The following is a 22,972-nucleotide window of genomic DNA, read 5'->3' as shown; positions in this document are numbered from 1 at the left end:
TTTGTCTCCATTAGACTGAAGAGCATTTTAGATGGTAGCTTGTATGTTCTTATATAGGCTCTTATTCTATGTGCAGCATTACATAATCATTACAGAATGAACTGTCAAATTCTCACAGTATTAAGACATTTTTTCTAAGCCAGTAATTATTTTCTAAGACTCTTCTACGCAAATTCTTCAGGCTCTTTACATCCTTTCCAAAACACCTGGACAGTTTTGCACTCTTAGCAACGTGGCAAGATCTTTCAAGACTACGCCACTGATCAGCATAGGAAGGAATGTACCCGCATGCTGCAGTGGAGCTGCAAATTGGAACTCAAACACTTCTGGCAGGGACAGAACAGCCCAGGGTGACAATTGTACCCTGCTGGGTTTTTTTGTTAGTTTGTTTTTAAACAAAAATGGACCTTACCCCATCACTCTTTTCTACATTTTTTTTCCACTGCTTCTCCGAGCAACCATTTTTAAGCAACTGCCCACCTTCCATAACGTTTACTAAAAATTTAAAAGCCTCCAGTACGTAAAGGATCAGCTGGCTTGGGGACAGTAGCTGCCAGGAAGATGACGGAAACGTATGCTTAGCATGAAAAGTCTTCAGATCCCCTGGTCCTTCGACAATACCCAAAGAAAACTGTGCTGAGCGTTCCTGAAGAAAATTTAGTCTGAATTTGCATTTTGTTAGGAAGAAAGCATAAATCCATGGGAGACCTGACCTCATTACATCTTCTAGTTTCATAGCTGCATAGTTTTTCTCCTGTACTGCTAATTTTGAAGGGAAATCCGAAGTCTAAGATATTCACTACTTTATGGAAAATAACTGCTCCCAAGCCCTCAAACTCTTGTCTTTTATATAATGCTGGAGAATCAGGAAAGGTACAGAAGTTTTTGCCATAAATACTAATGCTTAAGATTTATATTTTCTAAGATTAAGAGTGTTTTGACTAACTTTATCAGATAAGCTGAAAAGCCATAGTGTATGGGAACTTTTGAGTCACAGCCTGAACCACTGATTGAGCACCTGGAGGAAAGACCCAGTCAGCCCTGGGAGCACAGGTGAAGGCAATTAGGCCTCGTTATGGCCTCTTAGGCCTCATTTAAGGGCTGACTGCCACTGAGGAAGGATCTCTGTCTGGAGCTCCCTCCTTAGTGAGCTTTTTCCTGTGAACCCAGCATCTTCTGATACAGGTGAGCTATCTTATTCCCTTGCTTTATAGTGCCTTTCTATCGTGCCAGTCTTTCCACCTCTTTTGGAAAGTCTTTTCCATTGTGTTGGTCTTTCTGATTGCTACACATGGGATGCAGTTACAATAGAGAGAATTCTAGGGGCAGGCTGATGAATTTGAATTAATCTCAACCTTTAGAATTAACCCACACAGACACAGATCTAGCAACAAAACTGTTTACTAGGATGTAGAAAACTGCTTGCAGTGATGGAGCAGAATAAACACCAAAGATGAAACATCTCAGTGTATTTTCACACCCAAGAAAGGCAACAAATTAGAAAAAAAAAAAAACCTAAAAGTTGGAAGGAAGCGATACTGCAAACAGTTATTTATGATGGAATGGGAGAAAAAAAGAAAATCATGTAGTTACAGGTCAGTCAATGTCAGAATCCGCAAAAACTCTTCTGGATCCACTTCCCCATCTCCATCCACATCTGCTTCATCAATCATCTCCTGTCAGACAACAAAGATTTGGGAGACCAGATTAGGTGGGATCTGAGAGGATGGAGGCTCATAAAGCCTAAACACCAATGAAGATCTCAGGCAAGGCTTCATGTTAATGCCGAGAGAAACAGAGATTGTGTCTGTTGCAAAGAAACAAAGTGGAATTCCCCAGTCAGTAAGCCTTTACTCTCTGCCTGAGCAAGAGAAATACGCTTGTGCTTCACAAACCTGCAACTCCTCATCTGTGATGTCTTCTCCAACCTCACTAGCCACCAGCTTGAGTTTCTCAAAAGAGATCTTGCCAGTGCCATCAAAATCAAACAGCTTGAAACTTTTCAGGATCTCCTCTTTTGAAAATGGCTCTGCCTTAGCAAGGAAAAGAAAAATGTCTTCGTGCAAGTGTGACATCATACCACTCTACAATCCCTCCTCAGACAGTTTACGCAGCAAACATTTGGAATAAAATCCAAGATATCATTTTTGGGTCACAGAAGAGGGTAATTTACCACTGCTGTTCCTCCTTTGCTTTTCTTTTACTTTTTTTCCCCTTCTTTTCTCACTGTTACCATGTATTAAAGGAGCTACAATAGAAGTTGTTTGAACAGCATGGGGACTTGGCCTGGAATATCCTGGCCAAGCTTTCTCAGGAAGAGAGAGATTAGCAACACTACTGAAGGAGGAAGCAGCTGCTAAGAATGATTCAATGGCTACAGCTATGTTTTATTTCAAAAGTAAGCCAGGCTTGTGCTGGCTGCTGCTGCCTTGATTCACCTCACGCACAGGCAGTGCTTACACAAGCGTGCAATTAGGTGTGGGCTTTGACTGAACTCCAAAGCATTACTAGGGGGAAAATGTGGATCTTCACTTTGCTCCTAGCATAGGTCCAAGCATACACACCCTGGCAACTCTGATAGCATGGACACAGGAATGGCAATGCCAGCTATGACCCAGTCATCTCACAAAGCTGTGCAATGAAATTACAAGGATGAGAGGAACAGAACCAGTCATGCTGGTTCTCTTTGAGAACAGCTTATGTTTACATGCAGCCAGGTACTAGAGGATACAGAGGTGTATGAGCCAAAGGAATCCTGGATGGGCAGTGCAGACTAGGACACATGAAACAAAGGGCTGGTATCAAACAGCAGATCTGAGGACTCTCCACAAGCTCAAGTGGCTATTGCCCACAGGAGGTAGATTTTTCATTTTTATTTGATGTGTGACATTTGCTCCCTCCTGCCTTGGTTTTAAGAAAATCTAGAACTCTGTGACTATAAATATGGAACTGAAATTCCACGTGGAAAGGCTTAAAGAAGAGGGGGAGGGTGCACTAATTCCTGTTATGTCTATCTCTGCTATGGTTTGAAGGCTGACAGTGGGACTCTTTCTTGAAGGTTTCAGAGTCCTTTGGTCTCCCAGGAAAGATCCTAGGCACTGTGCTCAGCACGCTCTATGACAGGGAGGAATCGTCTGCTGAAATGCAGAACTACCTGAACTAGCCATCCTAGACCCTCATGGAAAAAGACAGGAGGGGTAAAGACAACTCACCCAAGGGCAGATATCTAAAATACCTCAGATGAAACTCTTGTTTCTCTCCTACAGGGAACCAGTGACCCAAACTATTGCAAGTACCTGCATTGTAAAGTTAGGCAAGAGGAATTTCAGTCTTTGTGACCAGCTGGGCTCACACACCATTTTCTGGGTCATCACCTGCAGAAACGACTCAAAGTTTATCTTTCCTGACCCATTCTCATCAACTTCAGAGATAATTTTCTTCATCTCTGCTTTCCTCACTTCACAGCCCAGAGCTCTCATGGTTATCTGCCAAATGAGAAAACAGACCAACGTCATCGTACAAATCAAACAGAAACAAAGCAGAAAAGATGTCTGAAGCAAGCAGATACATGTAAGAGTGTGGGGTAGGGGAACAACTTTTTTTTTTCCACAGTGGAAAGATAACAGCCTGTTGCTATGCAGACATCAGAGCAGCCTTTTGACTTTGCAGTGAAACTGGGCCTGTGCCAAAAGGGTACACATTCACTAAGCAACTTGATGACAGACCTGATTAAGAAATTTCATATCCCGCAGCCCCATTCCAGATGCTCAGTTTTGCCCTTATATTGCAGCTTATCAACACAAACACTTATCAGGCCAAACAGAAAAATGAGTTGCTGAAATCAGACTCCTGAAAATAACCATTCTTGGAATGTCAGGGTCTTTTAGAGAAGATCTTTTAGAGATCCAGGATGAGATTTTTTTTCAAGGCACGGTTTCTGACACACTACCTTCTTGCTGCATGAATGCTCTCCACCATTCCCATCAGCTCCTTATTGCTTCCCCGCCAATAAGCACCGCATTCCTCAACAGTGCCATGAAATGACTATATATTTGTGTATATATGTATTATTAAACTTATTTTTTGACCCAGATCACTTTTCCCATGCAATTTCCTCTGTGCTTCTGGAATTAGCTAGGACAATTGCATGTACAGTGGACACCATCTCAGATAGAAGGGCAGGAACTGAGCTAACCAACTTGTCTCCCAGCATCTGCGTGAAAACAAGCTGGCTCAACTCCTTTCTACATGCAATGGGAAGGAATTGCGTGCAAAATATCTGAGTAGCAGGAGAGGAAAGGGGTGTACAAAACACAGAGCAAGCTATTCATCCTCTGTTTTGTCCCTAGAGATCAGTGTTCTGTAGCTGTCTGATGTCAGCAATACAAGGTTGCGAAAAACTAGCAGGGAAGATGTGCAGGCAACTGCCAAGGAGAAGGAAGGCTTAAGTCCCTCCTAAGGAAAACCTGGCTAAAACATTGGCACCGTTTTTGCGTGACTGCTGGCTGCATAACAAGCCAGAGTTCTAGCAGCAACGCCTGACAGCACAGCAGGAGATCCAAAAGCAATAGGTACCAAACACTGCTCTGTAACAGCTCCACAACAGGTGGAGCTTGTAAATTATTAGCCTTACCTGTGCTTGTAAATGGTTAACCCTACTTGCAACATTTCTGTTTACTGACTGTCACCTTGTCACCTTTGTTTGACTACAGGTAATTCTGGTTCTGGAGCAACCGTGGTCACAAAGCATCCCTGCCATTTCTCCGAGCCGGGGGGAGAGGGGCACCCGGAGGGGCTGCTAAACCTCGCAGCCTTTGCTCCACTCTCTGTGCTCCCTTTTCACCCGTGAACACGCTGCCTTTTCGCGGCTTCTTGCCTTCAGGTCCTTGACATCCATCAGCCCGGAGCCGTCGGGGTCGAACACGTCAAAGGCCTCCCGCAGCTGCTGCCGCTGCTCAGCGCTGATCGGGAACGTGGGGCCCGGCTCCTTCCCCGGAGCCTTCGGGCCGCCAGCAGCCTGCAGCAGAGAGGCCCGGGGTTATCGGACCGGCAGCAGCCCCGCGTCCCGTCCTGGGGACCGCTCACAGGACAGGGACATCCCATCACCCGCGGCGCGGGCCCTGAGCGCCAGCCAGCTCACCATCCCGCCGCCGGCCGCGCCCCGCCTCCCGGCGCTATGGCAACCGCGCTGCTGTTGGCCAGCGCACCTGCCTGTCAGGGAAAGCCTGCGAGCTGATTGGGCGAGGCGCAGAGCGGGCGGGGGCCGGTGCCGAGGCTCCGTCACGCCGCCCTCTCCCCGCCTGCCGGTGCGCGCACAGCGGGGTCACCGGGCTCCCAGCGGGAAGGCTGCGGCACCTCCCTGACAGCACCAGGGCTGGCGCGGGCACCAGCCTTATCCCCAGGGAAGGAGCGAGTCGCTGCTGGGAAGGATGCGGCTTTGTGCTGGAGGAAATGAGTGTTGCATGGGTTTGTGTGGTTTGTTTTCAACCGTGGCTCTATCCTGGAGGTTTACTCCTAGAGGAAAACACACAGAATCCTTTTACACGTGGCAGCAAATAATTCGGTGCAAGCCCACACAGTGCTGTCCTGTATTTGGCATTTGGACAGCAGCTCTCCTGCATGGGCAGTGTAAGTATGGTGTGCATCATTTCTGACAGAGAGTGACCCGCACTGTGCATTTCTGGAGGAGAACCATCAGAGCACGACATCAGCAAGAAACCTTATATTGCAATGCAGTTGTTAGGTAAAAGAAACGAGGGTTAAGATTAAAAGCCAGGCAGATTTCTGCATGGCCTAATTTAACACAACCATGACTCACTGCAGCAGCAATGGAAGGTCACTCGAGGACTGAAGTGGACTGGATAAAGGATTGGAAACTGTGCAGAAAGCAACAAACTTGCTAATAAATTGACCTCGGTTGAGAAATTAAATAATCAGAGCTTTTGATGTACTGTTCATCACTGCCGTTTTCCTGTGTGTGTTTTTTGTCCTTCGCCACACGGGGGCAGGAGAGACTGCAACAATCAGCTCCCTTCTGATTCACACACTGCTGCTATAAATCCTTACTTTTCAAGACAGAAAATGGTCAAAAAGGAATACTACGTAATACAGGCCAAGTTCAGTTATTGTTTTCTTTCATGTCTAATTCAGTTTTTGATTTTCCCCCATGTTTATGAATTGTGTAAGTAAATTGAATGTGAAAAGCAAAGGAATTGATTGAATTTAAGAGTCTGGAAGATACTAACGTTTCTGTAGGGGAAGAATTCGTCCTTCCCTCATCTGAGAGTGAGGAGGGAGGATACCAGAGGAACTGCTGGCACAAACAGAAGCAGCAGAAGGATGGGGGAGCTTGTTTCCTGCCAACACAAAGCAAAAGCCATCCTTCAGTTCTGCTCTCACCTCAGACAGGTGCCATTTCAAAGACAGAATACTGTGTATTCTGTGTAGCTTTGTCTCTATAGCCATGCAGTTAGTAACTAGAGCCCTCGTGAAGACTTCAAATGTCAACTTTTAAGTACCCATGAGAATCCTTTTATTATTTGTCCATAGATCAGGCAATGTTGTACCAGTGGAGCTGTATTTTTGTATACTTCTTTCCACAACTCTGATGGCTTAAAATAAGACACTTTATTTTAAGTACAATCTTATATTTGAAACCACTGAATATTCCTGCAAACCTACGTATCACCAGCACTGCTAACTTTCTCCTTCTGCAAAGAGATCTCTTTAAATATGTGAACTGAATAGCAGGAAGTTAAGTTGCAGCAGTCCATTTACTTCTTGAGTTTTAAGAGCATACTAAAAAAGGGGAAGGGAATAATCACCATAAGACAGAGTAAAAAAAGCTGATCCCCACAAGTACGTCATATAAAGAGTTCACTGTCACTGAGCCCAAATCAAGGTGTTAACTAGAAACTTCGACTGCTGGGAAATACAACTTTACACTTTCAGATTCTGAGTTCTTTCTTTACCAAACCATAATGATTTGACAGGTGTCTTACAGTCAGAAAAGGATCTGAACACTGTTACTGAAAAATGTAATTTCCGCCTTGAAAACAAACAGTGAGAACACCTTAGGAACGCAAACAAGCAACCACGTTGCAACATGTAACCAGGTTAACAGTTGGTAATTGTTCACAAATACAAGTTTAAGATCATCCGCTTAAAAGAAAGTATTGACCTAACTTTTCTGGTCTCTTCAAAGAAATAAAAAGCTCGAAAAAGTGAGGCACCTACCAGACATACACACACATGTGCAAAAAAAATAAAATTCAGTTTCAGTAAAGGCTGGTCTTCTTCATGATCCGCAAGAATTCTTGCTCGTTCACTTCCCCATCCCCATCTCTGTCTGCTTCATCAATCATTTCCTGGAAGACATTTGTATTCAGAAATTAGATGCAGATTAGAGTAGAATCCGAATGATTAGATCAATTCAGAATCAGAATCACTCTTTAGTAAATAGCATTGGACAGGACAATGTTGGCTCAATGTCAGACCTAACATGCTTCAAAGTATTTTTTTAAACTATACAATACGTTTATATATGTTTCATAAAAAATATGCGTAGTATATGTCCTATTAGAGGAACTGTCCTTGAAGAAATGGAGTACTTGGAGCAGAGTTGTTCCTTTTCCATCACTGTAATTCCACAAAGAGTGACAGTTACTGTGACACAAGTTAACCATGTACGCTTAACTCATCTTTGGCCTTAGAACCTATTCCCAAATCGACAGCAGCTTTTCCATTTCTTTAGGGAAAGAGCTTAAATTAAGCATTACAGCTTAAGAGTAAAGATCCCATGGGATGCTAGAGGACAGCACCTAAAACTGAGAGACTGCTGCCTTTACATAAAAACTTTGTGACCCCTGAAGTAGCATCCTTCTCCACTGAAAAACAGATTCCCACTCTTTATTCTCAATAGTTAGAGAGAGGCTTCAGGTCCCTAAATAGGAGGAGAATGAGATTGTAGCTATTTACATGGATTTAAAACCAAACATGAAACCAATACACAAACATTATGTGACTGTCGTCAAATTCAATGAACAAAGCATAATCTGGACCTTTCAACATTCACAATCCACAAGGGCTGACAGTGAGTGTTTGCGCATTATATTGTGTAGGGGAACTGTTAGGTCACAGCTTGAACTGGTGATTGAGCACCTGGTGAAGGGGTGTGTCTGGCCTAGGGAGTGCAGGCAAATTGTTTGCACCTGTGCTCCCCACATGACCAGAAGGGCTGGACCCAGGGTGGACCCCCCCCCCCCCGGGATCATATAAGGGCCAGCCACAGATAAAGAACATCTCTTAGACTTAGGCTGCTTCTTGAGGAGGAGTGCTGCATTGCTAGAGAGCTCCTTCAGCAGTTGGTAAGTTCAGTTCTTCTGTATACAGCTCTTAGCCTACCTGCAAATTCTTTGCCTGGTATCACTAAGAACCCATGAGAAGCAATTTTGCTTCTTTGTCAGCAGAGCATACGGTTGCGTATATCAGGTACAAACCTGCAGCTCTTCATCTGTGAGATTTTCACCCAGTTCTTTGGCTACGCGTTTGAGGTTTTTGAAAGAGATCTTGCCAGTTTCATCATCATCAAAGAGCTTGAAAGCTTTGAGAATCTCCTCTTTAGAATCTTTTTCAGCCTTAAGGAAGTATAAGTTTAAGGAGAAAAGCATTGGTCATCCTATATATAATACTCAAAATAAAAATTGCAATTATGACATACAAGCATTAGTAATACTGAGAAACTCTAAATATACCCAGTCTGCCAGAAGTATACATACAAAAGCTGAAGGTAGACAGACATAATAATACTCCTTGAACCTCAGGGCTTCAAGTTCTTTTCTTTCACATCTTGTTAGATGTTTTCAGGATTTCAGTGTCAGGATCCCCCACTGTTAAATACTTGTTTTTACCCAATATTTTCTAGGACTTTTAAAAGCAGAGATCTCATCTGTAAATATCTTTCATCCATGTAATGCATCAATACTCCTGACAGCATTCTACAGGCCAGAGCTGTCTTATCTTGATAAAAGCCCTGGTTTCATTTTATCCCTTGTCATGTGTGCATGACACTGATTGTTAAAGAAGCTTCTTAACATTTCAACCTTATTGCTCAAGTAAATGAGTGAAGTGGTTTATGACCAAGAAAGATTTAACTTGTTTAGCATTAAGGATGAACTGCAAATGAACACTAAAAAAAAAAAATACAACAGAACATGTATACAGAACTTGTTTAGTGTTAGTAACTTGATCTGATGAAGCTTGAGAATGGGGGAGGTGTGTGGTCTGACTGTGCTTTTTTCCATCTTTCACTAAAATGAAGAGGAGGTGAAAGTGACTCATCTATTTTCAGGATTTCTTCTACTTTGACTTTCAAAGTTGACATACCATTTTCTGGGTCATCACTGCTAAGAAGTCACTGAAACTAATTTTTCCTGTTCCTTCCTTATCGATGTCTGATATCATTTTCTTGATCTCTTCTTTCTTAGGTTCAAACCCTAGTGCTCTCATGGCCACCTGTAAGGCCAAAAGAAAATTATAAGTCATACAAAACTATAAGCAGAAAAATACCTCCTAGTAAAAAAAACAAAGTTAAACTTTGTGCCATACCATGTTAGAACATGTTCTCAAGAAGAGCAGCAAGGTCAAGGAGCACTCTTAGAGCAATGTTTTTCAGTGCACAAGGGCATGTTAGGATGCAGAAAACAAGCAACCAGTCATATTCTGGAATCACTCCTTCCATTAATACCAGAATTTCCTAACACATTTTAACCATTGTAGCCACATCCCCTTGTCAGAACTAGCAGGAAGATGGAAATAATCTTAGGAGAAAAGATTTTTTGAGAGAAACCTGGATTGTGTTATGAAGTCTTAGCACATCCATTTTGGTATACAACAGTTTAATTCCTATGATGGGGATTCAGAAAATAAAGCGTCCCACTTTCATTCTTAAAGTAGAAAAAAAAAAAAAACCTTAATGTAGTGCTGTAGCAACTTCCCATGCTGCTGGAAAATGGAATGCTACTGCTTTCCTGTCAAGAGAACTGCTACTCACTCACTTTGTAAGGAGAAACATGACACGGAATAATAATTTAAAAAAAGCTCCCTGCAGACCCTTTTGTGAGCAAGATGTCTAACGGTAAGACATAGAAATGGCTTGGGGGGGGGGGGGTAAAAAAAAAAAAATAATTAACCATGCTTTAATACAAGTGACTCCATGCAAGAAGTCTTCATCATACTTGCTACTCTACTGAACTCCTTATGGACTTTAATCTGATAGCACAAAGATGGAAGCTCTTGTGTTTGTAGGCCACTGGGAACTTAAATTAGTTGTTTTTTCCATTTTTGTGGAAAAGACTTATTTGAATGAATGTACAGAAACATTTTGCATGATTTCAAGCACTCTGTCTGGAGGTAGTAGTAGAAGTTATAGCTAGAGGGCAATGTGCTTATTGACAGCAAGGGTTTTACTCTGGGGGAAAAAAAAAATCTGCAAGTCCTTTCTGTGTAAGGTCACTTACAACCTGTCCAGGGGTGTGCTTTCAGCAACAGAAAGCTTTACCTTTAGCTCCTTAACATCTATGTTCCCAGTGCCATCTGTGTCAAACAGGTCGAAGGCCTCCCGGATCTCCTGCTTCTGCTCTTCAGTCAGCTCCGGCTTGGGACTCGATTTCTTCCTCTGGGACGCTGCTCCCAGCGAGGGCTTCTTGAAGCTGGAGGCCTTGGCACAGCAACACAAGAGCAAACGGGCATCAGACCGCCCCGGGAAGAGCGGGGAAGGCCCGCGGAACGGCGGCCCCCTCAGCTCGCCCCGGGGCCGATGCAGGCTGACAGGGGCGGCCCCGCAACCCCCTTGCCGGGAAGGCGGAACAGGACTGAGCCCGAAGCCCGCTCCCACCACTGGGCCGGACCGCACTCACCATCCCGGCGGCCGGTGCCTCGGGGCGGCTCCAGTCCTGTCCGGCCGCTACTCAATACTACCTTTCCCCATTGGCTAACGCCACCACGCCGTTGCTATGGTAACCATTTCTCTCATTGGTGGAGAGACGAGCGCGGGAGGAGCTCGAAAGGTGGCTATTGGCCAGCACGTGGTTGGGGTGGATCCAAGAGGCGATGGCACCTCTGTGCCTTTCGTCAACGCGATTGGCTGAAGTGAGGAGGGCGAGCGGCCAATCAGCGAGAGGCAACTGTCTGGCGCGATGCTCAGCCCAGGGCTCGCAGGAGGGGATGTGTCCGGCTTTTGCGAGCTGGGCGGGACATTGCGAAAGAATCCGCGCTGATTGGTGGAAGGGGAAGAAGGGGCGGAGTTGAACGATTGCTGTGAGGGGAGCTGAGGAGGGGGTGAGGGCGTCTCGGTGAGGTGAGAGGGAATTGGGGTCTGAGGCACGGAAAAAGCCACGGAAGGGGCGGCTGAGGGATGTGAGGGAAGCTGGGGTCATGTGGAGGCGAGATTTGAGGGGGTTCTCTGGGATGGGGATGGAAGAACTGAAGGGAAACTGGAGGCGAAGCAGCTCCTCAGTGGCTGTGAGCGGTGGGGCCTGTGCTGAGGGAGGGAGGGGCAGCTGCAGGTCAGATCACCTCATGGCTGTTTTTCCCAGCCCCTTTGGACTGGGGCAGGCACCAGTCCTTTCTTGAGCGTTTTCCATGTCACCTCAGAGGGCTTTTCAGGGAACGAAAAAGAACAGTGAGCTGTGTGGCTTTTTAAGCGAGCTAGTTCAACAGCGACGTTCTCATAGAACTATAGAATGGCCTGAGTTGGAAGGAACCTTAAGAGTCATCTAATTCCAAACCCTTTCCATGGGCTGGTTGCCACTCAGCAGCTGCCCAGGGCCCCATCCAACTTGGCCTGGAGTGCCTCCAGGGATAGGGCACGCACAGCTTCTCGTCTTCCTGCTCGCTCCGTGCTCACAGGTGTGGTACCGTGATAGCGACATTGGTGTAGCTCTTCCGGAGTCCCATCCAATGGTGTGAGCGCGTGTCGGTCAGGTGAGGTGGGTCAGGGAACGCTGAGCATGGGAAATGATTGACTTGTAGCTGGTGTACCCATCATCCACCTCAGTGTGCAGACAGTAGGAGGCAGTGTGAGCAACTGAGAATCAGGAGGATGGAGTCAGCCTCTAAAGCAGCAGTTACCGTACTGATTTTTTTAAAGTGACTGTAAAACCATCAGAGATCTTTGTAGCTCGCTTCTGTGATGGAAGCAGACCTAGATAAGTATGTTATCTTTTCTTCTGCTTTTCTGTTACACTCTGCGTGGTAGGACCCCAGCCAAGATGGGAGCTTTGTTTGCTATCACAGGGGTAAGAATGTGTTAACGAAGCTGGGGCCATCAGCAGCCTGTAGTGTAAGAACTTGGAGAATCTCAGCTCTCTTTGCTGGCATTTGTTCCTTGATGAGTGTGAGCATGGTGCTTCATTTCTGTCTTGTTATTCCTAACACCCTCAAGCAACTCTATTTTTTTTGAAGAGGGAACTGCCAAAGAAAGTTGTATGTGGTTTTGGACTACGAATGTTTGGGTTTAAAGGAAGTACGTGAAGCTAATGCAAGCCTAAATAAAAAGATGCCTTTGAAATCAGGTGTATTTGATTTTATTGAAGTTGTGCCCTTGAGAAAGCTATTTGATGTCAGTGTTAGTCTTGTATTGCTTATCTAGTTCAGCAGGTCCAGGAAAATTAACTTTTTACTGTTTTGCTTTAGTGTAATGGCTTCTCCTCAATTTTAGTAACTAGAAATTTGTTTTAAAAAACTGTGCTTGTGTTGTTCTTAAGCAAGATGACTGTTATATTGTGAATAAAATATTATTCTTTTTTTCTGAAGGAATTGGCAGATACTAAAAAATCTGAGAAATGGCCACACGCTTCAGAACGGTGAGTTGAGGACTTCCACCTTGCTGTATGAAGATCTGTCTGATGGGAACATGTTTTCATAGATAAGTCTTCTGTAACCATATCCAGATGAAATTAGGCTGCTTCTGCATTAAGGCCTGCTCCAAAGCTATTGCTGGTGGAAAAGTGATTTACCAAGGGATGTATTTGCTGCCATTACAGTTCCAGAGAGACCAAAGTGATACTCCAATCCCCTAAAAACCCCAAGGACTTTGTCAGTGCTGCCAAATCAATTGGTGTGGAGATCTTGTTACACCAGGATCATTCTGATGTACCTTAATGCTGTTCCATGCTCTTATGCAGATGAGGGACTGGATGAGGTCGCTGGGATAGACCAGACTGTTGTAACCTCATTCTACCATTATTACACTGACTGCAGGAGGCTTTTAATATGGAAAGAATAAAATCTTGTTTCCCTTAAAGGGCTGTTTGGGCACTAAGTTAGAAGTACAGATTGATAAGCTGTTCTGTTATGTTACCTGTGTTTCTTGCTTGTAGGAGAATTTCTACCTTCTGGACTCCTTTCTCGTTTTTTCTTTTGAGACACAACTAAGAGCAGTGGATCTCAAATATTTAGAAAACAGAAAAACACCAAACAAGAATCAATGTAGCATCATGTTAGAGAGCATGAACAGCTTATTGTATCTTCATTACACAATGTTTATTAGATGGTTCATTTCCTATGGTCAGTGTAATCACGTGTAGCCTGACTTTTGGCCAGCCTTTTCTTTAAGGGTCAAAGAGTCCAGGAGCAGCACTGTGAACTGCAGGTACACTGGTTCTGGGCAATGAGTTGGTCCCGTTATTGCTTTCCCAGGAGGTGCCTGTATTGCAGGTTATAAATATGCACTAAAGATTAATTGGTGATGAGATTTATTTAAAAAATACTGTTCTGCTTGGGCAAGTGGGGAAATTGCTATATAGAAAAGCCTGGAGTGTATCAGCTGCAGCAGGAGAAAATTATGATGTTGCTGCTTAGTCAGACAGAGGGCATCATTCTGCCACTGTTTGAAAGTGGTTCAGTGCTGTGTGCAGCTTTGTTGTTTTCATTTCACAAAGAACGTGCTGGATCAGAATGGACCAGATATATAGTTGGTCCAACCCAGCAGAACATCTGTTTGTTATTTTAATGCTTTTAATCAGTCTGTGCTTAGCATGCACAGTTCCAAGAAACTGGTTATGTCTTACTGTAGTTGCTCAGTTTCACTGAACTTATGTCTGTTGTGGATAATTGACACTTCTGCCATTGAATCTTTATTGGATGGTGTAGCACTTGGAAGCTTCCAAACAACTGTTGTCTTTGCGTGGTTTCACTGGGTTAAAATTCCCTCCAGAAAAACTGCAGAGGTGGGTCTTTGTGTAGCAACAATGAAGAGCAAATCTATTTCCAGCAAAGACAGAGCAATCTTTGTACAAAAACTTCCTCAATCATTGCCTGTATGTTCTGTGTTGGTGGTGAAGTCTCCAGAGTCATTCCAGTTAGACGAGTGACCAGACCAGAATCTGTTAATTAGTGATTTCAGCCACTGAATTAAAAAGCATTTGAAAGAAATGAAGAACTAATGACTAATTAAGGAGAATGAGCTTTGCCTTTACCTGATTGCTTTCTTGGCTTGGAGGAGCATAAGTTCCTCATGCTCTGAAAATGGCTTTGTCCTTGTTAGCTGTGATTAAGTTACTATTTTGTGTTACCTGTGTTGTGTGGCTGAAGTGAGTTCTGCATGCTTTACATTAGGGTGCTGCTGATGTACATCTGCTTGCTGTGATGCTTTTTTCTCCCTGTCTTTGCAGACTGGTAAGAAATGTACAGTGATCGGTGGCTCCGGATTCTTAGGCCAGCACATGGTAGAGAAGCTACTGGACAAGGGCTACTCAGTCAATGTGTTTGATATTCAGAAGAGATTTGACAATGACAGAGTGCAGTTTTTTCTGGGAGACCTTTGCAACAAAGAGGTACAGACAACTGAAAATTGTGTAGGTGGGAAGCATGCTGTTTATACGAATGTCCATACAAACAGACAAGCCTTAGAAACATCAAGAGGCCTGAAGGCATCATACAGTCTGTGAAAGAGTATGTGTATGTGCCTCCCAGTCTTTCCTGGTGTAGTCATAGCCTAAACAGTTTTCTGGGGTAGCCTCATCTAGAACACTTAAAGAAATATACTCAAATGTCTGCTTGAAGTGGAAAGGAACAGAACTTGTTTCTGGATTTCAGTTTGCATTACTGTTAGCTCAGATAGACAGCTTAACTACTGTCACTATTGGTAATTGCATGTAGGTACTCTCCTTGCTAGCCTCCACTGCAAGAGAATGGCAGAATGCATTATTCCACACAGTTAAGACACAGTAAGATGTCTTGCCTTAAGTCATGCATGTGAGCCCTAGCAAAAGCATTTGTATGCAACGTGAAGAGAGGTCTCCCCACCAGTGTAAAGTATCATGTCTCAGAGCTTTATGACAATCATCTCAGAGACAGACAGTGCCATGGGGTACTGCTGGCTGTTAAATGTATTGCATGCAGATTCTTCTAACTCCTCTCCCCCAGTAATTTTGAGTCTCATGCCTGCTCTTGAGACTGTTGTATGTGGTTAAGCTTAGATAGCCTCCAGGTCTCAGAAAGTTCCCAGGTTCTTGTCTGGAAAGAAAAGATGGTGTAGTGCTTTTTTTTTTTTTCTCCTAACGAGAAGGATGCTGTGAAGACCAGTAAGGCTAATCCTATTCCAGCTGCTCGCCATTATGGAAAGAACATGACTTGAAATTTAGTAGTTTTCTTCTCATGAGAAAAAGAACTGTGCTTTTTTTTCCTGAGTAGTCACTGTTGCTGTTGTTTCATTGCCATCTTGAGCAATATATCTTCTTCTAGGCCTTACTCCCAGCTTTACAAGATGTTTCAGTGGCATTTCATTGTGCATCGCCAGCGCCTTCAAGTGACAACAGGGAACTATTTTATAAGGTGAATTTTATGGGAACCAAAGCAGTCATTGAAGCCTGCAAAGAAGCTGGAGTGCAGGTAAGGGTAGAAAAGCTTGTGGAATGTGTGAGTTGCTGGTGTGAATTTGTGATTTCTGTACCATAGAGCAGTTTCCTTCTGGTTTGGGAGAAGGGCAAAGGACTCTGAGATATTGAATTCCTACTTGTTTTGTGAAAGTTAATTTTAGGAGAGCAAGAGTTTCTCCTTAGCATCTAATATAAGCTCAGTCTGTATTTGTCCCAGAAAACCTATACATTGCAATTTCCCTTACTATGGGAAGGTATCCATTAAAATCTGTTTTACCAGACATTTGAGAATCCCCCAAGGGAGAGCTGGCAAGTGGATTCTTTCATGCCTTAATGAGGGGGACAGCTCTAAAGGTAGCTTTTCCTGCAGTGGAAATATTCATGGCATCTATTACTTATGTGAATTCATTGACATCTAATGAAAAGGAGCACACTTGTGGTACAATCTTAGTATGAATTGGTTTAGAAAGTCATTTACCCATAAATGAAAGACAGAAGAAACCAGGCTGCTCTTAAGGCAGACTTTTTTCTCTTGGTGTGTTGTTATGATATCACATGAGTTTTTAGTCAAACTCTTACCACATTGTCAAGCACAGTGTCTGAGAAGATCCCTTGCTTTGGACAGAGATGTTGCATCCAAAACACCTTGTACACGTACAAATACAGAACGGAATGCTTAGAATTACATAGGACTCCTAGCCCACAGTGGCTTGGTGGTTTTTTAATTTTTGCTCCCCTTCTTCGTGTTGTAAGCTATTGTAAGAAACAGGCAATGCAATGTGGTGTTTACCTTCTGGCTTAGTCTAGATTCTGTCATGGCAAGAAGTAAGTCCTGTTGGAACTTGTTGGATCCAGTTATCTTTCTATTAAAATGTAGATCTGGTTTAAAACCACATATTTCTGACTACCCAAATGTATCACTGGATTTCTATTTTGAAACTGAGGGCCCACTTTTAGCCAACAAAAACATCCTGGATAAGAATTCTTTTTGTTGTAATCTGGCATTATATTGTTATCACAAAGATGAGCAGATACGTCTTAAAAATACTCACTGCATGTGAAGCATTAAACTTATTGCTTGTTAAATGCTGAAGTATGCCAAGCCAAGTAGGTGCCGTGACTTTTCTTAGAGGTATTTTCCCATTGATTGGTTACCCTGAAAGCATGAAATATTTTCATTTTCATTCAGGAAGCAGTAAATTATGTTATGGAGTTCGTTAAAGGAGTGATGAGTTTTCTTACCTGCAGTTCTAGAGCATGGGCTAGCAGAAGACTATTTTCTAGATGTAGCTTTTTCTCCATAGAAACATTTGATTATTGTTGTCCTTACTCAACTTTCATAAATAATCACCCTTTTGTCTTTGGCTTTAAACAGCTGTTTTCTTTCACATGCATTGCAGAAACTGGTGTTAACTAGCAGTGCCAGTGTTGTTTTTGAGGGGACAGACATAAAAAATGGAACAGAAGATCTCCCTTATGCAAAAAAACCTATCGACTACTACACAGAGACGAAGATCCTACAGGAGAAGGTATCCATCACCATCTGGTTAACACTATTTTCAGTGCTAAAAAGTGCCCTTCTAAAAGTAGGGCATGCCCTGGGGGACACAGGAGACTCTTCAGTCTTGAACAGATCTCTCTTTCTCCCCCAGAATCTTCCTTTTGTTAAGAAGAAATGTCTCGTTCTGAAGAAAATCTATGTAAAATGATGCTCTTGTAGCAATGTCTGCCTAAGGTGTTCAGGGTGTAATTGGAACAGAGACTTGTTTTCTTTTGGACAAAGCTGTCTGATTTTAGTTGTCTTATTTTCAGTGTGGAGACTAGGGAGCTGTGGAAATACGTTCACTTATTCCAGGAAAGTTGAATGAAATAGGATGTTAGATTGGAGTGGAGGAAAGGTTCTGGGGAAAGAATAAAAACTGACACGGACATGGCTTTTCAATGAAAAGTAATGTGATAATCCTTTTTCTTAATTGATTCAGCTTTGTTTTGAAGGGGGAAGGGTTTTGCCCTCTCTGCCTCTTTGGAAGGCTGCCTCAGACCCACTGTTTACCTGACTTGCCCCTGAAGGTACTAGTGGTACTGAATGTGTGTTACAGCTGAAACTGTGAACGAGTTACTGGAGAAGGAGAAGACATGGAGATATGGACTGAGTTAAGGAGCACGACAGCCTAGAAACACTTCAGACTAATGCTGTTGACCATATGTTGACGATTTTCTTGCTAGTGTTTGAAGATTTCACTTTACATCTTAATGTCCACTGCTCTGGAAGTCTACAGGTCACTAGTAGCTGTTCTGTGTCAGGTTCTTAATGCTGCAGTATTTGTGTTCTAAATATGGCATGACTGTTGTAAATCAAAGCAAACAAACGATTTGTATTTCATTTCTGGAATGAATTTAGGCTTTTTGTGCAAGAAGAACTTAGACTTGCTTCTAGATTGAAGCTGATAATGTGTCCTCTTATGTAGAGTATTAACCTTTAAGAATTTTTCTTAGGTTCCTTGAGAAGAGTTTAGTTAAGAACAGTGTAAAAACATCTGTTCATTCACAAGCATAAGTCTTTACTGTAAAGTGGACTAACAAAGTGGAAGCTTGTGAGTAACAGGGCTGGCCCAATATTCTTTTAATTACATCTTTATTTGGGTTGAATTGGTAAAAAGTATTCAGGATTTATTTGCATGTGGTGTTCTTGAATTTCTTACTATAAAGAATAGCAGTAGAAAATTAATAGAACACTTTCGGAAACTCCCCATAGAATTAAATCTATGCAGCACTTGGTGCAGCCAGGAAAGAGGGATCACACCCCTTCTAGCTGCAATCAACAAGGCCTATGATAAAAGTCTTCCATTAATTGACAAAAATTGGATTGTTCAGTGCCCTTTTCTGACAAGTCTGGAAAATTCTTCTGGATTTCATGGGGTTGAATGAGGGTTCCTTCCCTTTGCCTGTCAATTCATTAAGTGGTCAGTAATGAAAAAGGATTTGTCTGTTTTTCTTAAAGGAGATAGGGAAAAAAAAAAGAGGAAGGATCATTTATAAAGGTGTCAATGGGTAGTAATTCTTCCCAAGATGATGAGGAAATGTCTGTCTGTTCTAGTGTTGCTGTTGGGTTATATTACTAAGCTACCTTCTTCCTAACCTTTTTTCCTTACAGGAAGTGCTGAGTGCAAATGACCCAGACAACAATTTCTTCACTACTGCTATTCGCCCACATGGAATATTTGGTCCAAGAGACCCTCAGCTGGTTCCCATCCTCATCCAAGCAGCTAAGAGTGGCAAAATGAAGTTCATAATTGGGTGAGCAAGGCTTAGTCATTTTATAGCTTCTGTTGAACCTTTTTGGAAAGGGATAGTACTAAGTCAGGAGTGGTGGTGTTGCATGGAGTGATCTTCCTACATAAGGGTAGGATAATTCATGATAATAAGTAAGTCAGGATTCTTGTCCTGAGGTGTTCAGCGTCAGAGGGGAGAAGGCAGGATTCAATTTTCTGCACTGGCAGACTCTTCTTGGGAACTGCAACATAATTCTGGGGGGGAAAATGTAAGTTTCTGAAACTTTTCACCTGTGATGCAGGATTCTGCTTCCCTCGCCTTTTTCTGTTAGGGACTCATGCGCTCAGGTGAGGAAGTGTTCTTCATGCAAGAAGTGTATCAGTGGGGAAAGCGAATGTAGCTTGTGCTTCCTTTGCACAGTCCAAAGGCTTTTCTTTTTAATAGGAGTGCTCAGATTGCTTTCTGTTAACTAATATACACTAATGGTATTTGAGGATCTTGAGTGTACAACAGTGTTCTTTGATCTTAATGTTGTGAATATTAGATGTTTGCCTTGTTATTCAGCCTTGCACAGCTTCCAGTGGACCACTGAAATGTTAAAGCAAGAAATAGTTCGTGCTGCTCCTACGTAGCTTTTTAATTTGTATTACAGTCTTGAAAAGAAATGTGCTCTTTAATTTATAATAGATTTTTATTGCATGCAGGAAGCTGTTCTGTGTACATACGCATGTGAATGAATAGGATAAGAGAAAGGGGAATAGGGCTGTTTTTTGGTCTTATTCTTCCTTAAAGTTCAATTCTAGACTAATCTCCCAAATTGATCTGTGAACAGCAAACCTATATAAACTTGACCTTTTCACTTTGTGTCCACTCTCTTCCAGCTCAAACATGCTTTCCTCACTTGAATTTCCCTACTGCTATAAAGATCTGCATATCCCTTCCAAGAAAGCAAATCGCTATTCATCCATGAAAGTTGAAAGTGAAAAGTATTAATTCTGAGGATGTTGGGTTGCAGCAATGTTGTTTTTATGTCCAAATGAGTGCGGTGATGGGTTTTGTAACAAACCATTTGTTTGATTTAGCTGGATTCTTGAAAGTGGTATGCAGATCTATTTTCTGTAGCTGTGCAGAAGTGGATTTAATGCAGTGGGTTAAATCTGTTTCAACAGGGACTGAATTTGGCTTACTGAGTAAGTTAAAATTTCATGAGCCAAGAAATTAATAATTGAAAGCTTGTCCTTAAGTGACTTTCTCTGTGCTAGTTACCACTGTGTTCGTATCTGTCCTGCTTCTGTGGATCACTGTGCTGATTCTGGGATCTGTAGGATCTGCAGCAGGCTTAAATAGGGTACTGTTATGGGAGTAGAAACTTTCTGTGGGTCTTAACAAGAGCTGAGACAGTATCTTTTCCGCTGTGTCAAAATGAGGTGCATTTTGTATCAGAGGGCACAACTTCAAGTTGTGACATAGCACAGAAGGAGAAGAGGAATCAAATTGGCCAATATTTAAAGGGAGATTATAAACAGGAGAGAAATCAACTTTATACGTGGTAGATAGTGATGGGACAAGAGGGAGTGGTTTTAAACTAAAGGACAGAAGAGTTAGTTTAGATGTCAGGGGAAGTTTTTCACTGAGAGGGTGGTGAGGTGCTGGAACAGACTGCTCAGAGAGGTTGTGGAAGCCCTGTCCCTGATGATCAAGGCCAGGTTGGATGGGGCCCTGAGCAGCCTGATCTAGTACTTGATCTAGCAACTGGCAACCCTGCTTGCAGCAGGGCTGTTGGAACTTGATGTTCCTTGATGTCCCTTCCAACTCAAGCCATTCTATGAAATGTATGTTGTGTGAAAGTCCTTCCTTTTGCTACAAGCAGTTTTTCAGCCTAGATCACCTTTGAGCCAACTTCTTTTCCTTTAATCTGTGCAGGGATGGGAAGAACTTAGTAGATTTCACCTATGTGGAAAATGTGGTCCATGGACATATCCTAGCTGCAGAACACCTTCAGAAAGACTCTCCTGTGTGTGGGAAGGTAAGGAAGGAAGTGGCAAGGGAAAGGGGAGTGGATGTCTCCTAGCTGAACTTCATCTGCATGCCTTACTTCATTGCATGTGCCTGTTCCCTAGTTCATGTTATCTGTGCTGAATGTTGATCTAAGATGAGTGTAACCGGCTCACACAAACAGTCTATTTTTCTGTCAGTCTGTGGATATAATTAATGGTTGCTCATCTGGTGACCATTTTATGCAACAGTGTGGGGCAAGATGCGTGCAAATACTTCAACTTAATTTTTTAGAACACATTCTGAAAGGAAGTCCAGGTAGAATTGTGGGTATCCAAAATCATGCATAAGAAACATAGTTACTTAGCTTTTATGCAGTAAAGTACAGAGTGATAGAAATGTTAAGATTTTCATAGCACCACCGTGCTCTGGGCATGCTTTAATGTGTTTGCATTGTGTTGTGTCATTCAGTTTGACCAGTTGTGAGTAACCTAACCTGTGGAATGTCAGAAGTAGCTGGATTTCAGAGCAAAGAAGGGATTCACTGCTTTTCAGCTGGAGGTGGTTGGTGAAAAGTAGTTTCTTGTGAAAACATTGGCAGTCAAGTGCGAGATGTCAGTCTCCTGGGTGTGAACATGAGCTGGGCTGTTTGTGCAAACCATGTTTTTTTTATCCGGCTTTTTGTCTTTCAGGCATTTCATATCACAAATGATGAACCAATTCCTTTCTGGGCTTTCATGTCCCGTATCTTGACTGGCTTGAACTACGATGCACCTAAGTACTATATTCCCTACTGGCTGGCATATTACCTGGCCCTGTTCTTGTCTCTAGTGCTGTGGCTGCTAAGTCCGCTGATCACCATCAAGCCCACTTTTACCCCAATGCGGGTAGCATTAGCTGGGACATTTCACTACTATAGCTGTGAACGGGCCAAAAGAGACATGGGCTACAAGCCAGTGGTGAGTTTGGATGAAGCAATAGACAGGACTCTCCAGAGCTACCCCCACCTACGCCGGTCTAAGGCCTGAGAAGTCAAGGATGGATTTTATTTCTGCTTGATTTTCCTAATTGTTTTGATATCTTAACATGAACACTGAAGCCAATTCTGTGAAATGGGGAGTTTTCCCAAACTCATTCCTCCTTGTCACCAAACAGATTTCTCTGGGTTGGAAAAAAACTTCATGTAGTAGCTGTGCTAACAGTTCTTTCTTTTGATGATTTGTTGTTCCAAAGCAGCTGCCTAACCCTAAGGACTATGAATTAACACCCTGCTGTGCCCTCTTCAGTCCCAGCCCCACGCATCAGCATTCCTTCCTTTCCTCTCCACCCTTGTCCTCTGTTTTGTTGCTCTGGTGATAACAGCCACCTCTTCTCATAGCTGCAGATCCGTTGATGAAATACTTCACGACTGATTCCTCTCTGTGGTTTGGCTTTTTTCAACGCAGGAATGATGAAACAGAGACTCACACCAAAAAGGATTTCTACCACCTTTTTTCTTTTTTTCTTTTTAAACCACTGAAATTGACTTTATTATTCTGGGACTGCTTTTAGGTATCGCTGTGATTGGTGGGTTGATTTGGTCTCTTACTGAGGAATCAGGAAGAAACCTGAGAAAAGGCACATTAGGCTTCTTGTAAGGAAGCATGTGCCTTTACCTCTACAGGAGCCTAGTCCTATTCAAAAAGAATATAAATAAAAGAAGAGATAAACTCCTAACTTTGTGTTGCATCTTTGAGAGGGCAGATCCTATTCTGAGCATCTCAGCATAAACAGGGTTTGAATCATTCCCTTTGTGGGGAGAAGAAATCTTTGCTGTGGCCATTGTC

General features: G+C 42.9%; 3 protein-coding genes across 7 annotated transcripts; 1 reads left to right on the top strand and 2 right to left on the bottom strand.

The window, feature by feature from the left end:
• On the bottom strand, positions 1,386-5,196 carry LOC110402999 (caltractin-like). 3 transcript variants are annotated; one of them, XM_021405705.1, is made up of 5 exons: positions 5,141-5,196; positions 4,877-5,017; positions 3,357-3,485; positions 1,896-2,033; positions 1,386-1,676 (listed from the first exon to the last, which is right to left on the bottom strand). In XM_021405705.1, the coding sequence occupies exons 1-5, from the start codon at positions 5,141-5,143 to the stop codon at positions 1,590-1,592; spliced, it is 498 nt and encodes a 165-aa protein (XP_021261380.1). In that variant the 5' UTR covers positions 5,144-5,196; the 3' UTR covers positions 1,386-1,589. The 3 variants fall into 3 exon arrangements, with proteins under 3 accessions (XP_021261380.1, XP_021261381.1, XP_021261382.1); XM_021405706.1 differs by lacking the exon at positions 5,141-5,196 and having other exon boundaries at positions 3,297-3,485; positions 4,877-5,134; XM_021405707.1 differs by lacking the exons at positions 4,877-5,017; positions 5,141-5,196 and adding an exon at positions 4,634-4,870 and having other exon boundaries at positions 3,297-3,485.
• CETN2 (centrin 2) lies at positions 7,236-11,059 on the bottom strand. Its single transcript, XM_021405704.1, has 5 exons — positions 10,917-11,059; positions 10,559-10,717; positions 9,385-9,513; positions 8,499-8,636; positions 7,236-7,367 (listed from the first exon to the last, which is right to left on the bottom strand). Exons 1-5 carry the CDS (start codon positions 10,917-10,919, stop codon positions 7,278-7,280), a joined length of 519 nt encoding a protein of 172 aa, XP_021261379.1. The 5' UTR covers positions 10,920-11,059; the 3' UTR covers positions 7,236-7,277.
• On the top strand, positions 8,248-22,862 carry NSDHL (NAD(P) dependent steroid dehydrogenase-like). Of its 3 annotated transcripts, none has more exons than XM_021405699.1 (8): positions 8,248-8,366; positions 12,814-12,863; positions 14,673-14,834; positions 15,745-15,891; positions 17,279-17,407; positions 19,033-19,175; positions 21,075-21,177; positions 21,839-22,862. In XM_021405699.1, the coding sequence occupies exons 2-8, from the start codon at positions 12,843-12,845 to the stop codon at positions 22,172-22,174; spliced, it is 1,041 nt and encodes a 346-aa protein (XP_021261374.1). In that variant the 5' UTR covers positions 8,248-8,366; positions 12,814-12,842; the 3' UTR covers positions 22,175-22,862. The 3 variants fall into 3 exon arrangements, with proteins under 3 accessions (XP_021261374.1, XP_021261375.1, XP_021261376.1); XM_021405700.1 differs by lacking the exon at positions 8,248-8,366 and adding an exon at positions 11,219-11,356; XM_021405701.1 differs by lacking the exon at positions 8,248-8,366 and adding an exon at positions 11,432-11,982.

The sequence above is a fragment of the Numida meleagris genome, chromosome 8 (assembly GCF_002078875.1).
Source record: "Numida meleagris isolate 19003 breed g44 Domestic line chromosome 8, NumMel1.0, whole genome shotgun sequence".
NCBI lineage: Eukaryota > Metazoa > Chordata > Aves > Galliformes > Numididae > Numida > Numida meleagris.
The sequence above is the reverse complement of the archived record's forward strand: the minus strand, read 5'-3'. Positions and strand labels throughout refer to the sequence as shown.

What these genes read in the sequence shown, in the direction of transcription:
- LOC110402999 (XM_021405705.1), bottom strand. An exon ending in TGGATGTCAAGGACCTGAAG is followed by an intron (nt 3,486 to 4,876) that starts GCAAGAAGCCGC and finishes CTCATTTGGCAG; the next exon opens with ATAACCATGAGAGCTCTGGG. An exon ending in AGGTGATGACCCAGAAAATG is followed by an intron (nt 2,034 to 3,356) that starts GTGTGTGAGCCC and finishes TTCCTTGCTAAG; the next exon opens with GCAGAGCCATTTTCAAAAGA.
- CETN2 (XM_021405704.1), bottom strand. An exon ending in CAGTGATGACCCAGAAAATG is followed by an intron (nt 8,637 to 9,384) that starts GTATGTCAACTT and finishes TACTTCCTTAAG; the next exon opens with GCTGAAAAAGATTCTAAAGA. An exon ending in TCACAGATGAAGAGCTGCAG is followed by an intron (nt 7,368 to 8,498) that starts GTTTGTACCTGA and finishes AATGTCTTCCAG; the next exon opens with GAAATGATTGATGAAGCAGA.
- NSDHL (XM_021405699.1), top strand. Translation starts at nt 12,843, where the DNA reads ATGGCCACACGCTTCAGAACG. An exon ending in GAGACCTTTGCAACAAAGAG is followed by an intron (nt 14,835 to 15,744) that starts GTACAGACAACT and finishes ATCTTCTTCTAG; the next exon opens with GCCTTACTCCCAGCTTTACA. An exon ending in GCAAAGAAGCTGGAGTGCAG is followed by an intron (nt 15,892 to 17,278) that starts GTAAGGGTAGAA and finishes CATGCATTGCAG; the next exon opens with AAACTGGTGTTAACTAGCAG.